Genomic DNA, 15,245 nt, shown 5'->3' with positions numbered 1-15,245 from the left:
CCAGGCTGTCTTCCACAGACACTGAAGTGACTTGTCTGAAAACCAGTCTCCAGCCAGGGACCTGCCCCAAACCCTGCAATGGCTGCGCCTCGTCACTAGGATGAACCCTCAGGCCTTCAGGACCCCCTCACTGCTCGTGCACCTCACACACACCAAGTAGTGCCCACCGTGGGGCCTTCGTCCCCCAGGCCTCCGACTCCTCCTTCATCCTGTAGCGCTGACCTCTGTGTCCTGTGTCCACCTGCACACGGGCCCCTTCTACCTTCCAGGGCCTAAATCAGTGCTGCCAGGTAACTGCCACCCTAACTCTCCCAGGGAGCGTCCACAGCACCTGCAACAGCCGCAGGCCTTCCCTCGGCGGTTTTTCTAAGGGAAACCTCAGTCCCTCTGAGATGTCACCTGCTCTGGGGCACATGTGCCGTCACTGGAGGAGAAGGAGAGTTGTCCAGGATGTCACTTGAGACTTTTCTTAGAGTAAAACCCTGGGATGCTGGGGGCTGACATCAGAGGCTGGAGGAAGCGCACGTTCCCGGGCAGGACAGACAGGCAGCCAGCTGGCTGTCCCCTGGGCTAGAAGGGCGCTAGAGACACTGTCCAGTGGATAGTTAGAAGGAGGAAAAGACTGGTGAAGTTGACCCATGGCCCCTACACTCCCCCCAGAAGATGAAGCCAAGACCCTTAGATGTACTCGAGGGGCCTCAAGGCCGAATGGGAGCAAAGAGGCCTGGCTCTTGCTCCACGGCCTGGCCTGGGAGGAGAAAGCAAATGGGCTACAGCAAGGAAGAAGGGCACCTCTCGGGGAGAGAGGGCCCTGACAAGGGTCCTAGTGCTGAGCAACATAAAGGCTCCGTGCAGCTTCCAGGCACAGGTTAAAATCAGTTGAGAAAGTCTTCCCCCCAAATTCTCAAAGCACAAGAGCACGTCCACCCAGTGGCAGGCAGCGTGGGTGCCTTGCGTCTGGCCCAAGAGCTGTCAGAGGTTTCAGGCTCCAGCATTCTTGTTCACACACTGATTTCTGTCAGGCCTGAAAAAACCTCCTTCAGGCAGACCTGAGCTTAAGAAATGTCCGTGACTGATCCCTCACTGGAGTCCACACAGAGCTGATGCCCAGCCTCATGGGCCACAGCATTCCCCTGGCCAAGGGAACATGCCCACCCAGAAGCCGGCCCCAGCCCACTGCCAGGACCTGTGGAGAAGCCTTCACTGGGCCCTTCCCTCCTGAGCACAGGCAGAGCCGTGTGTGCACCTCTAAGCTATGGGGTGGCTGTTTGCCTTGGGTTTGGAAAGAGCTCGGCTGTGGCGTGGGCTGTCCCCTACCTCCCCCTGCCTCACAGGGTCTGGGCTGGGGCTGCACTGGTCTTTCTGGCACAGAACTCCAAGGAAGCTAAGAATTCTAAATTATCTGAAACTGCCTTCCAGGTTATCAAGGTGGAAGGGTGGAACAAGTTTTATGGCACTGTTTCCTGGCCTGATTTATTTATAACCTTTCAATTCTGTAGAAAATGGCATGGGGCCTCTGTGTTCTCACCAGGGCCCCACCAAGAGTAGGTCTGGGCTTGGACTCTTCCAACTGCATTTAGGGAAAGGCCAGTGTCCTTTGATTATAAAATACCAGTTCTCAGTTACTGGGACCCTATTGTGTGCCAGCTACTCACCTTTTCTCTAACCCTCACGAGAACCTTGAAAAGGTAAAGTTTTATCCCCCCTTCTACTCGAGGAAGTTGAGGCTCGGAGAGCAAGGTCACTTGCCAAAAGCCATGGGGTGGAAGCACCTGTGGTCAGGCCCTGCTCCAGGGCCCCCCTTGGCCACCCCCCACAGGGTCTGGGCGAGGATGGCTGCAGCCATCGGTGTGACACTGCACACTGTGCCCACCACACAGACATCTGGGGACAACGTCCCCTCCACCTGCTCACGCCCCCCGGTGCTGTGGGATCCCTCCAGCTTCGCCCTGCTCCTTGTGCATCTCCGGCCGCCTCCCGCAAGGGCCCTGCGCCCCTTACCAGGTGCAGCAGCACTCGCAGGGCATCCCGCGCCCGCTCTGGGTGCTGGAGGATCTCGGTGAGGGCCTGGCCGATGAGCGAGGAGGGACTGTTGAGCTTCACATCGCTCCCGATGAGCAAGAACCCTGTGGGGAGCCCAGAAAGCACCTCAGAGTCGCCCTCACCCAGCCCAGCTGGTCTCTACAGCTCATCTGTGCCACAGAGAGAGAGAGGCGTGCCAAGGACAGCTGCTCCACGGGCTGGACCGGGACGGCTAACTCACTGGGGCAGTTTGATACTCTTTTGCTGGGTGAGCTGCTCAGGAAAGCTGCTGAGGTAACTGCGCAGTGAGCAAGGCAGGAAAAGGCTGTGTGGCCCCCAGGGGCCTCCCTGGCTTGGCCACCATCCCGAGAAATGATCTGCCTTGTTTTCCCTGAAATTAATCTGTGTCGGTCTGGAATGTGCCCGGGGATGGAGGGGCGGGTGTGCCTGACTCCTCAGGGCCACCAGACGAGGGGACAGGAGAAGGTATTTCCCAGTTGTAAGACGAGCAAACGGAGCCTAGGCTGGGGAGGAAGGAGCCACACGTCTGCCTGGATCCTGTCCCCCTTCCTCTTCCCCAGCACCCACTTCCATAAGCAGGGCCTGGGGGAGGTACACAGCGGAGCAGCCTCCCCCAGCAACTTTAGGACCAACCTTCCCCAAGTAATGGAGGGGAAGGGTTTTCTGAGAATGAATGTGCCAAGCCTGTTTTTAAGGGTAACAGGGCAGCATCATTAAACACCATTTCCCACAGAACAGAGTTGACTTTTCTATCTATTGTCTGTCACTGAAACTAAACAATGACAAAAATACCACGTCCGGAAGATGGGAAGATGGGAAGATGCGGGGTGGGGTTGGGAGGCCCTGTCAAGAATAAATGGCCAAGCACAGGGGCTGGGTCCCCACAAACCCTGCAGCACATTCTGCGGGACCACATGGTGCTCAGAGCCCCTTCTGACTGCTGAGAACAGATATAAACAGACACCATGTGCTGAGAACAATCATGGAAACCACGGGTGTGATCGCCTCTGATTTCCACATCTCCTGGCAGAAGAAGTCTGGCAACATGGCCAGGCCCAAACCCGCAGGGCCTGCCTGCCCTGTGCCTCGCAGATGGAGGGCCCAGTCGTGAGCTGAGGGCTGCCAGAGAGGAGGCCTGCTGGACAAACTGAATGTTTCTCTTCAGCCACGTGAGGAAACAGGATAGATTCTGCTTTGAATTTTGAATACCTTTTTGAACAAGACCACAGCTATGAGGTGTTTGTGAAGTAAACACGTTCCACTCCTCAACAACATGGCTCACCCACCCGGCACCAGCCCTTGGCCGTGGGCAACTTCAGCGCCACGCCCAGGGTGGCCCCTGCGGGCTCCTGTTTGCTGGCCACTGGGCCCGGGACGCCACGGCCCCGCTTCAGGGTTCACCCGCCTTTGGGGAACGACACCAGCAACCTCAGCTCACGTCAACTGGATTTACTTTGAGGGGAAGAGTAAAGTGAAAGTCATTTTGTTCCCAACTTTTAAACATATAAATGAATGGTATATTTTTTTGCCATTAAAACAATAAAATGTAAATGTTTGAAAATAGTACTTTTGGTGTTCCTCTGCTTCTCAAGGTTTAAGACACTTATTGTGGCATTGGTGGGATTGTCTTCTGCTCTGGAGGTCCTGGGGAGGTGTAGGGGCCAATTCAGAGAGACCACCACAAACTGAAGGATCATGAAGTGTGTCAGCAAAGCGGCCCTGCCGCAGGAGAGGCCTGGGTCTCAGCCTGTCGGGGAGGGTCTCCCGCATGGGAGGGTCCACAGCGGGTCGCAGGTCATCGCACAGAGCTGAGCGGCAGACCAGATGTCACAGGGAACATGCTCCCTACACCCCCAGGCCCTCATGCCCCTCACAGGGCCCTGCGGTGGGACCACCGGGCACACACGCCGCCGGCCCCTCATGCATCACAAGACGTTCAACCCACTCCTCAGACTGTCTCAAATGTGGACAGGGAGATGCCAGCACCACCACCGTCATCCCCTTGGTACCACTGAGGACACTGAGCTTCAGGGAGGGTAAGGAACCTGTCTCAGGCCACACAGCCTGATGTGGAGCTGGACCAAACCCAAGTCCTCCAATGACCAAATCTCAGGTCTTTCTGAACACACTGACTGCTCTTTCCTACAGTCTGGGATTTCATATGAGGGCCGTAAAATGGGTCACCCAGTATACACGACATCAGGAGGGGCCTGACATGCGCTCTGATGGCAAACTCTTCTGATGCTCCTGCTCACAAGGCCACTTTAATGCCACAGTGAGGAGAGGCTGACTTGGCTCCGCCAGCGAGGCCCCCTCCCTGAGCCTCTCCGCACTGTCTTTCCCCAGCACCCCCCCCCGCCCCCGTCCTCACACCCCACCGCCCCTGACTGCGCCCACAGGCCCTCTGACAGGTGCCCGAGCCCCTACCTGCCCAGTTGGAGGGGTGTGAGAAGGCCTTGCTGCTCTGCACCACCTTCATGGCCTCACCCAGGGCCGCGCTGGCCTTCAGGCCATTCAGCAGGGACGAGTACAAGGCGTGCAGGAACATCTTGGAAGCAGCCACGGGCACAGGCCACAGAGACACGAGGACACACTGTGCGCCGGCCGCCAGGAAGGCCCGCGTCAGCGCGATGACCCCGTCGGCTGTGACCTTGCTGTTGGACTCCTGGGAGGAGCCGAGAACCACTAGCTTCACAGGCAGCCGCAGGTCCAGGACGTCGGCGGCTGTGAGCAGCAGCTCCTGCAGCGGCGGGCAGTCCGAGATGCTCTCGCCATCGCTGGTGTCATCCTGCACCCGCAGGGACTCAGGGATGGTGTAGGGGTGGCCGAAGGAGCTCTTGCTGCCAGCGGGGGTGCCTTCCACACTGGGCGTGAGGACCAAGGCCGACAGTTTCCAAGAGATGTGGGTGGCAAAGTGGACGCACTCGGCCTGGGTCAGGGCGCTCATGACCCGCTCTTTGGTGGCCACGCTGCCCACCAGCGGCTGGCAGCCCAGCAGCTCGGACACCATGTAGGCCTCCTCCTCGGCTGACGGCATCGGGCCCCACAGCCACCTGTCCATCACCGCCGATGGGAGCTTGGGGTTGCCGACTACAGCCGCCATGGACGTGGAGCTGGAGTAGGTGGGAGGGTTCTTCCGCAGGTGAGACTGGAGGGGAGGGAAGACAGCGGGCCACCCATTAGGGCTTCTCTGGGGCAGGCAGATGCCAGCTCTCCAGCAGGGCTGCATCTAGCGTGGCTCCACCCGATCTCCTGATAACTTTGTTCACTCTACTTTTCAAGACCTTTTTGACACAGGTGCATGTCTGACTGAGAATCACACCTGCTGGTGACAAGCTCTTGAAAACAATGAGACCAGATAGATGGCAGGAAGACCCCTTGACGTTTGTCAAGCCAGAGGGGGGTGGGACAGGGCATGTAGGAGGTGAGGGTGTGCAGGGCAGGATCACCTGCCCTACATCTCCCTCCCATAGGCTCCCCTGTGAGCCCCTCAATCAGGGGGAACCCACTCCTGATGCAACAGGGGCTCTGAGGGGTGATTTTGTTTAAACTTGCAAAAAGCAAGTCGCAGGGGAGACAGGGCCAAATTAAGTCCTTTAGAGGCACTACAACTGGAAAGATGAATAACATCACTGAATTATAAAATCAGCATAAAGAAGCCCAACAAAGTTCTGATTTTCCCCTACGATGCCTTCTGATGTTTTTTGGGGAAAACATCACATATCAAATTATTTCAAAATAATTTTTTGGTGTTTCCACCTGGTGATGCCTTAAACTGGGAAAGAGAAATCCCTCTCGGGTGCCTGTCGGGAGGCGGGACTCTTCCACTCTCTGGTTCATCTGTGCCTCCCAGGGTGCCCTGGCAGCAGGAGAGGTGAGTCGACCCTCCGTGCCGGACGGCACACAGCAGGCTCATGGATGGGATTCACAGTCAACCATGGACATAAGGAAAACTTGGAGAAAATCATTTCTTTCACCTTGAACTGATTCTGTCCCATGAGAAGTACAATTCAGCAACAAAAACAGTCATAACTAAGATCTCCAAAACCCGTGAGGCAGAAACTGACCTGGCTGGAACCATGCCAATGACCAAGGTCAACGGAGGCCAAGGCAGGTCCCGTGGGGGCCGCCCACGCCCAGGCCTGGGGCAGGAGTGTCGGGGCAGGAGGGAGCCCGGGTCTCAGGGTATCTGGGCGAGTTTAGAGAAGGGAAGAGTGCTCAGGGCTGGCTCTGAAGGCCCTCTAGGTAGGTGGGCAGCGCCAGGGGTGGCTGTGGGCTAAGCCCTGACCTGCGGCGGGCCACTGTCACCCCCTTGAGTCCACAGAGTTCATCCCACACTGATTTTTGCTGAATGAGACCCAAGTCCTGAAAGCCACTCATTTGTTTTCGGTTCTTTGTCGGCCTGTGGGGCCCCTGCCCACTTGACGCTAATCCCATCTGTCTGCCCTCCGTGCCTGCGGCCCCTCTGCTGGGCACACTCGGCGCCCACTCAGCGGTCAGCTTGGCGGGTGAGCGCGGCCCCCAGGGCGTGACCCACTTCCTCAGACAGGCGGCATGGCCTCCAGCCTGACTCAGTGCTGGGAGTAGCTCCCAACCCTGGTGTCACAGCGAAGCAACGCAGAGAGAAATGACACACATGGTGGCCTCCTGGGGTGGCAAAGGGTTCGGGAGGCTGTCCCCCTGCCTTCGGACGGATCTGCTCCAAAGTCACCCCACCAGCCGCAAACTAGGGAGTCCACACCTCCTCCCGCGGATGCCAGCCCAGCCAGAGGGACGGCGCCCCAAACACCCAGGCGGGCCTGACTTACCTTGGCCTGAGGACCGAGGGAGCGGATGGAAGGGACGGCGATGAGGGCGAAGCGCTCGTACAGGTACTCATTGGAGGAGCTTCCCTTCAGGAGGGCGAACGGGATGAGGTAGAGCTCCCCCTCGAGAACCAGGACCAGTTGCCGGTGCCGGCCCACAGGGCCGCTGGAGTGCATCAGGCCCTGCGGGGTGAGTGGAGCGGCTGACACACCCAGCGGGGGGGACGCCTGGGGAGGACCAGGCACCCCCGCCCCCAGGGGGGCCGCTCAGGGAGTGGGGGCGATGGGCGGGGCTCCCTCCCACCTGCCTCACAGGCGCCACCCGAGGAGGAGGGTAGAGGAGCAGGGCCAGGAGGGAGACTGCTGTCACCCGTCACGAAGGGTGTCCCACAAAGACAAGGATCAGCCCGGGTCATCCAGATGTTTCTACAGATGGCAGGGGATTCATGCAAAGGGCAGCTGTCCCAGAAAGCACTCAGTGAGTCATGGTGCACCCGATGGACCAGGGCAGGAGATGCTGCGTTGGCACAGGGACCCTACGGGCAGTGTAGGAATGACCCTGTCACACAGGCAGTGAGGTCTCAACCAAAGTGGGACGTGCTGTCCATTTCAGTGGACAGGAGGCGAGAGAACTGGCATGCAGACAGAAGCTTTGGGAACCAGGATGACATCCCCGGAGGAGAAGGGTTCCGGATTCCAGGACCTCAAGTCACCTGAGGCCTCTGTGTCCCTCCCCCGGGGACAGGATGGCCCCATGGCCCCAGGCTCTGCAGGGGCTGTCCCCACTCGCTCCCCCGGTGCTGGCAGGGAATCTGACACTGATGGGACCCCCATCACTCCTGAAAGGCCCAGGCGGGGACCTGAGGGAAGGGTGAGTGCATGCGGACCCAGAGCAGACGGACACCCCTCACGCTCCAACAGAATGCTCATGGAGACTAAGGCCGGAGGAATCCGGATAACGCAAGTGGCAATGACTGCGAAAACCAGACTAGACATAGGCTAAGTGTGAATAAAGAGATGAAGCGGCCACAGGAGCCTGCGGGGAGAATGTGCAGGGCCCACAGACCGCGGGCACCAGGTGCCAGGTGCTGGGCGGCCCTGAGCCCTGGGGTGCTGGCTCGGGGGAGGGTCACAGCCGGGTCCCCCCCCACATCCCTCTGTTGCCCAAGCCACTGCGCTCTGGAGGAGCGAGTGTCCACGGCCGCGCTGCTGTGGGCACTGGGCTGAGGGTGCAGAGGGCATTCAGCCAACCCAAAGGGACACGCGCCTGGCGGGACATTCTGTCTGTACAAACCCCCTGTGGCTTTCTTTCTTTTTTTAAAATTCTAGATGCATCTAAAGAAAGCAGAAGTAAAAATTACTGGGCCAACTGTTTCTTTTTTTCTTTAAGAGCTACTTTCCAAGAAAAGGTAAAAGTATCGCTGTACAACCCAGGAAGGAAGAAGTAGGGTGTGCACAGTGACCACTCCAGGGGTCAACTCCTGGGCTCCGTGTCCCCACCGTGGGCCACACCGAGGCCCCTGCCTGGCCTGGCACAGGGAGGAGGCTCTGGAAGGCCCTCTGGAGGGCAGACTGCTGGCTGCTGCAGTGCACCCAGAGGCCCTGGGGGCCGGGCCGGAGCAGCTGGGCTGATGGTACCCTGACCTCGGGGATGGGTCAGCAGTTGTGACAGTGACAACTGCTCGCTGCCCAGCCAGAGCACTGCTGCCTGGCACGTGGGCAATGGGGGGGCTCAGGCCACCTGCCATGGGCAGAACCATACCCATCCTCGCCTGATCCGGGGTCACCAGGCATCACTGGACGGGGTGGCAGCCCTACCCCTGCAGACCTTCCCTGGACTCCACCTGCCAGGGCGCCAACCCTGATAAGTCTCTGTCAGGTGTCATTCCAGAGGTCACGGGCTTCACGGGGACACAGCACTCTCAGACAAGTCCCCAGTCACGACAGCACCTGTCACATGAAGTGAAGGTAGTTGAGGGGTGCTGGGCCAGGTAAGAGGCTGGATGCCGCTTAGAGAAAAGGTCCACAGGCAGCGTGCCTTTGAAGGGACTCTGCTAACTCCGCCCACAAGACTGTCTTGTCTGAGGCACAAGCCTTAAGAGGGTGATGTCACGTCCTGGGAAGAGCTCAGGTGTCTTCTGTGACGACTGATTTCTGATCTCTCCATCAGCCACTAGTGTCTAAGGTGGGGGACTGGGTGATGGGGAGCCACGTCAGTTCAGGACTCAGTCCCTGCTCGAAAGCTCACGATGATGCAATGTCTCAGAAAATAAAACATGCACAAGAAACCACTACTGAGTGAGACCACGGAAGTGTAAAACGCCAGCCCCAGAGAGTGGGACACGATGCTGGGCCCGCCCCCCCCCCCAGCTGCTGCTCTGCACGTGAGGGTGGGGAGGCCCCACCCGGGCAGACGAGGCCCATGGGGCACACGGAGGGCAAGGCTGGAGAGGGACTTGGGAGCCAGATGGTGGAGGCCTGAGGCTGAGCGGGAGTGTGGCTCTCGCAGGCTGTGGGGACCTGCATCCTCTGCTGCAGAACCTCTGATGAAGCCTTGAAAGGCAGCCTGCACCAACGAGACGGGCTGCTCGCAGTAATTCAGACGAGGAAACGCAGCGGAGAGAAGGGGACAGGATTGCCAGGACTTGCTGAAGAGTGGCCTTAGCAGCGAGGAGAGGGAAACGCCTCTGAAACTCTAGCCTGGGAGCTTGCGAGCCTGCCTCTGAACCGTGTACCCGAATTCATAGGTCCAGATCCTCCCGGGACAGCACCTCGCGGCAGGTTCTGGCCTGGCACGCACAGCCCTGGGTGACGGCTCCAAACGGGACCCTTGTCCAGCAGAGGGGAAGGAGGTGGGTGGTGGCAGATGGGCTGCATGGCAGATAGGCATCTCTGGTTAAAGGCAGCGGGAACACTGACCGAACGTGTTGGAACAGGGGCCCTGAAAGCTGTCCTCTGCATCCTGCCTCCAGGACACACGAGCGTCACCCTGGCACGGAAGGATCAACCATAATCCAACGTGAACTTAAACACAGAGAGCACAGTCATGTCTCTATGCGAGCTACACCTCGTCTATTAGACGGAGAAGGAGAGAGAATTCAAGGAAGCGCTATTCTGCGCCTCCGTCTGCCAGTCTGGGAAGGGCTCGCTGGCTTCTGAAGCCCTGGGTTTGAAGGACAAAAGGGCTCCGCATCGCCCCCACACCCGCCACGAGCACAGTCCAACAAATGCCAGCAAGGACCCCGACTCTCTGACCCCTACAGTTTCCAGAAAGGTGTCTTCTGAAATAGAAAACACCGGGCCAAGTGCCCTAAAATCTGTTTATTCCCTCAGGAAGCGTAACCCTGCCTCTCGCAGCAAACACGGCTGGAGGGCTCGCGGCGCCAGGCCGGCCGGGCTGGAGGGGAGGTGGGCAGTGAGAGGACGAAAACGGGCAAAGCCCAGGCTTTGCAGAGGAGAGAGGGCTCCTCTCCACAGGGGGCTCCAGGCGGCTGTTATCAGCTCCCACCTCAGCTCCCAACGCCCTGTCCTCACCTGCTCTTCACACGCTGCTTCCTGCAGCCGGTTCTCCCGAGCGAGCGACACGTGCTGCCCTGAGGCGTGTGTGCGTATGCGTGCGTGCGTGCGTGCGTGTGCGCGCGCACGCGTACTAAACGCAGCCCCGCCGTGGCCCTTCCATTGGTGGCTCCTGACCTCCTCCCAGCCGCACTCGGGGGTGGCCCGGCTGACCAGGGAACAGCCCGCTCCCGGGGAGTGGGTGGAGGGGGGAACCACACCTCATCAGTGTCCGTCCTTCCTGGGTTTCGCTCCCTCAGCCCAGGAGAACCACACAGTCTCCTGCATCTCACAGTTACCCCTTCACTACAGGGAACAGTCTTGATACTGATCTCCCCTAGTTAACCTACCTGTGCTTTCTAGCTCCGGACCAGACCCAGACCCTCTGTTGAGCGGGGTTTGGAAGGTTGGAAAGCCTTGCCCAGTGACCAGGAAGGGAAGGCACATTCCAGGAGAGGCCTTCGCCACGGGGTCTGGGCCCGTGTGCTGGGTTGGGAGCTCTGGGGGACCCGGAACTGCTAGATGATGGGGTGTGTGGTTAGGGGAGAGGTGGAGGGGGTTCTGAGAACATCGACAAGACTCTCACCTCCCTGCCCCTCAGTTCCCGAACCCACGGGACAGCACTGACGCCGCGACCTCACAGGCAGCGTGTGGGGCTCTAGGCGGGCCCTCAGCACACACACGTCAAACGTGAATTCTCAACTGCCTCCAGGTGCTTTAAGTAAGAGGAACACAGGTCCTATTATTCATACTATTCTTTCCTGCTGGGTCTCGATCATTTTTCTAGTACAACTCATTCCCTTTCCCTCCTGTGTTTGTAAACATGGCCAAAACACGTAAATGGCCTCTTCGGAGCATCCAGCTCCATATGGAACCCAGGGACTCAGGGACACCGCCATCACCACGGTCCTCCTCACCTGCACGTCTCCACCACCATCATCCACAGCTCTTCACTGAGTATCCACCACACCTGACACCTGTGAAACCCACCGCCGAGCAGTTACCCTGACGTCCAATTTCCGAGTCGGCAGTTCCCCCAGGCAACCCCCACGGGTCCCAAGTGTTTGCCTGGGTGGTGAACTCTGATTCGATCAGCATTTTGGTTAATGGGATCTCCCGTATACACTCATGGTGACCTGGGGGGTGCTGAACCGTTTGGAAAGCACCAATATCAAACATGATGTTGCATGTGTCCCAACTTTGGCTTAAGCACTACGTGCTCTGTGCACAGCACCAGGGTCCAGAGGAGCAGCCTGCAGCCCCCATGTGCGGGGAGTTCCGTTTTCACGGAAGGACAGGAGGCCTCTCAGAGCCTTGCAGCATCACAGGCCAGAGAATGAACACCCCTGGTCACCACGGGGGAGGGCAAGAAAACTCCTGGGTCCATGAACTTTCCAGCAGTTTAGATCTGGGATGAAATGGACTTCACTATGTACAACAAGGATTCCAGAAGCAAAGAACTGACTGCTGGGAATCTGGATACCCCAGAACCCTGTACAGGGCTTAGGATTTTTTTCCTGACTTATATTTTTGATTGAGTGAATTGATCAAACAGAACTTTTTAAGGTAGAGAAACCTTTTATGTGACGCTTCTGAGAAATATTGGTGTCATGGATGGTTGTATCAGTCTCAGTAAATATCAAAGCTGTTCAGAAAAAAACCCTGAAACCATGACTAAAAGCTACCAGGATTGTAGACACTGTATTCCAACCAGAAACGCAGAGTCCAAATTCGACCCACTCAACTGTCCTCTCTGAACAACAAAAAACAAACCACTGGTTTGCCTGGAGATTCTGAGAAGGGGCAAACCAGAGGAACCTGGCTACGGGAGATGTATGACCAGTGGCCAACCAGAGCCGGAGGGGCCTGCCGGCCACCCAGCGTCCAGTCTCAAAGAGGCCTCTCTGTAGCCGAAATGGTGAAAACGAGCCCACACGCCCTCAGTGGAAGGCGTGCCTTGGCTCCCCCAGAACCTACTGGGGTCAGGTTGAGACGGGGGCAGTTGAACATCAGCTCGAATCGACCCAAGGGGCCCTGACCCAGGTGAGAACACCGCTTGCCTGGCAGGAGCTCGCTGATTGGTCTGGCGCTCTCACCACTGCTTCAGCAGTCCAGACAGCTTGTGAGTCGTTGCCTCCATTTTTCCTTCTCCTAATCAGCTGTGGTGACACTTGTGGTCCTTGGGTGACGTCTGTCCTATCCATGTGAATGTTACCACAAAGTCCCAAACAGAAATCAGACAGCCTGGAGGTGCCCATCTCGTGGGCCTTGTCCCCCCTCCACACTCTGGAGTCAAGGTCGGACTGTTGTGTGACGAGCCTCCGAAGATGACCTCCAAAGCCTCCAGTCTACTTACAAACCAGGCACCTGACCAGTCGGTCTCATCTACTGGGTAAGGATAAGCTAGGTTATCACACCGCTTTACAAGAGTCCCTTTCCCCCAGAGCAGACATCACAGTCACGACCTGCCAAAGCCAAGCTCTCCTCCTGGTCAAGCCCCTGGCAGAGCCAGACCCCTACCTCGAGTTTTCAGAGGAGAGGTCCTGGGCCATCCTGGAGATCTGGTGTCTAGGAAGGCAGTTTACCAACCTAACCGATGTGAACGGCAAGTTTTAAGTCAGTTTCTGGGGTCCTGAACCAAATAACTCCGCTTAGCCTGGAGGCTTCTTTAGTCAAGAGCAGAGGTGGACGAGGGGGACTGTTCCTTCTGACCAGAGTCGTTCACTCCTCCTACCTGTCCTATCATCTTGGCTTTGACGACTGTAAACTTAGCAAACAGGGAATTTAAATAAATGGAAACAATTATAAGGATGACAGAGACTACGACTAGAACAAGCCCAGGGACTTGTTAAATCACATTTAAAGAGTGATTTGACCAAATCCTAGGGAATTTTAGACTCTACACCTGGGTCCTGAATGCTAGCAGCTTCTGGCTTTGGATGAAGCCCCGTCTGCACACTGAGGGGTAATTCGGGGCCTGCGCTTCACGTGGAGCAGCCCTGGGGGCGCGTGGTTCTGCGTGTCCCTGTGGCGAGTCCAGGCTTGGGCACGAGTTACTCCCCTTCACTCCACGGTGACGAAGAACGAATGCCACGGACACAAACCGGGTCCCGGTCCCTCTCACACTAGCACGTGCCACTTTGGTGACATTTTCTCCTTTGGGTCTGAGACAGGATTTGACTTAATGTTTGATGATGGCTCATGGCAGATGGAACAGGGCCTCCTCAATGATAACTGGACATGCTCACCCGTCCTGACAGCAAAGGACAGCGTGCTTCAAGGAAAGAGCCAAGGCAGTGTTTCCCTTCAGCTAAATTAAATCAAGTCCTGGTGCAAGCCTGCGGTAAAATATTATTCTGTTCCACTTTTCATACCGTCTGACCTAGTCCCTTAGCAACAGGACTGAGGCTAAACAAAGGCAGTTGTTCAAATAATTATACGCCATGTGAAGAGGCTAATCGTTTTAGTCTTGAAGTGTCATTAATTCATAATCTTGGACTTTTGGTTTTGATTTGTATTTTCACTGAAAATGTGAAGAAGGCCTGGCTGTGTCTGGCAGCTGACAGCGGCAGGAGTGGCGGACGGTGCCGTGTCGCCCTCTAGTGGCCTCCGGAGCAGGGCGGGAAGCAGCAGTGGTAGTCCTCCGCCAGGCAGTGCGCTGAGCGGGAGCACAGTCCATGAGCATCATACCTGGCAAACCGCCCCCGCCCCCAGTCTCCTCTGTGCCCGGTGTGCGCCCGGCTGTGCCTGGCACGTGTCAATAAACACGTGAATGGGGAAGGAACTCCTGATTAGATCCCAGCTCTTCGGTGAAGTGGTTTTACTGAACCGCAGTGAGTCCCCTTAGTCAGCCAAGGGAAAGCTCTTGCCCTGATCATTTACTTTAACGACCTCTGAAAGGTTTTACTCCACATCTCTCGTGAGGCAGCCTAACTCCTTCACTGTGTTCAAACTCCTCAGTCACAAAAGGACTAAATATCAGGAACTAAATGCTTTCAAATTAAATGCCTCACTTCAAGACGAGACGCACCTCTGAGGGTCACACCCGTTCACACATGCAGTTCCCAAGCACAGAGGGGCCGCCGCAGCCGCCGCAGCCTCAGGACGCCAGCACGCACGTCGGGGGGGCCAGGGTTTCCTTCCTTAGTCAACTGTATAAAGACATGACTTCGATCACAGTTCTAACTCGTTTGGGGCTCGAGTCCATAAATCTTCCCCCTCCCAGCACCCCTGGAGGAGCACAGATGTCCAGACACAAGCAATCACTAATCCCACTGGCATGTTTATGTTCTTTAAGTCATAGGGGAAAGTCCTCAGAGAGAAAAACTGTCTAAGAAACACAGGGCAGAGTTTATGAACTCATGGGACCCCTTCAAGGATGACTCGTGGCTGTAGCAGCCTCTCTCCTGGGTGGAAATGCTGCAATGGATGGAGGGAGGGGTTGCCTCTCTCCACCCCCAGCCTCTTCCAGCTGCTCTCCACCCCGAGGATTTCTGTCTTTGATACAAGGGAAGAGCCCCTTCCCTGGCCAAAAGGGGCGGGTGTCAGCCAGCGAAACAAACAACGCTCAGGTGTGCGTCCCCTGCAGGCACTTCGCTGGACTTGGGATCTACCCAGAAGTAAGCCGGAACCAGCACCGGGCTGGTTGACAGCGTCGGGGGCTCACAGACTCAAAGCGCCTCCAGGGCAGGCCCAGACCCTTCCTTCTGCTTGATAACCTCTTGGAAAGCTCCCAGCTGCCACAAAAGAGCGGCCACAGAAAACCCATTAGCTGACTTCTGCCTTGGGTCTTCTGTTTTGTATCCAGACTAGACCCAAAAAACAAATGCAGCTTTGGACCAC

The 15,245-nt window shown here is 57.2% G+C and overlaps 1 protein-coding gene across 3 annotated transcripts in view; it reads right to left on the bottom strand.

The window, feature by feature from the left end:
* The window catches only part of TTC28 (tetratricopeptide repeat domain 28), a 590,731-nt gene that overhangs the window by 10,451 nt on the left and 565,035 nt on the right, over positions 1 to 15,245 (bottom strand). For all 3 annotated transcript variants that reach the window (XM_004283800.4, XM_033412749.2, XM_033412750.2), the window contains 3 exons: positions 6,852 to 7,031; positions 4,471 to 5,191; positions 2,002 to 2,126 (listed from right to left, as the gene is read on the bottom strand). In XM_004283800.4, the coding sequence (XP_004283848.1) occupies positions 2,002 to 2,126; positions 4,471 to 5,191; positions 6,852 to 7,031 (1,026 nt within the window). The remainder of the gene's footprint in view (positions 1 to 2,001; positions 2,127 to 4,470; positions 5,192 to 6,851; positions 7,032 to 15,245) is intronic.

The sequence above is a fragment of the Orcinus orca genome, chromosome 15, assembly GCF_937001465.1.
Source record: "Orcinus orca chromosome 15, mOrcOrc1.1, whole genome shotgun sequence".
Taxonomy (NCBI): Eukaryota; Metazoa; Chordata; class Mammalia; order Artiodactyla; family Delphinidae; genus Orcinus; species Orcinus orca.
The sequence above is the reverse complement of the archived record's forward strand: the minus strand, read 5'-3'. Positions and strand labels throughout refer to the sequence as shown.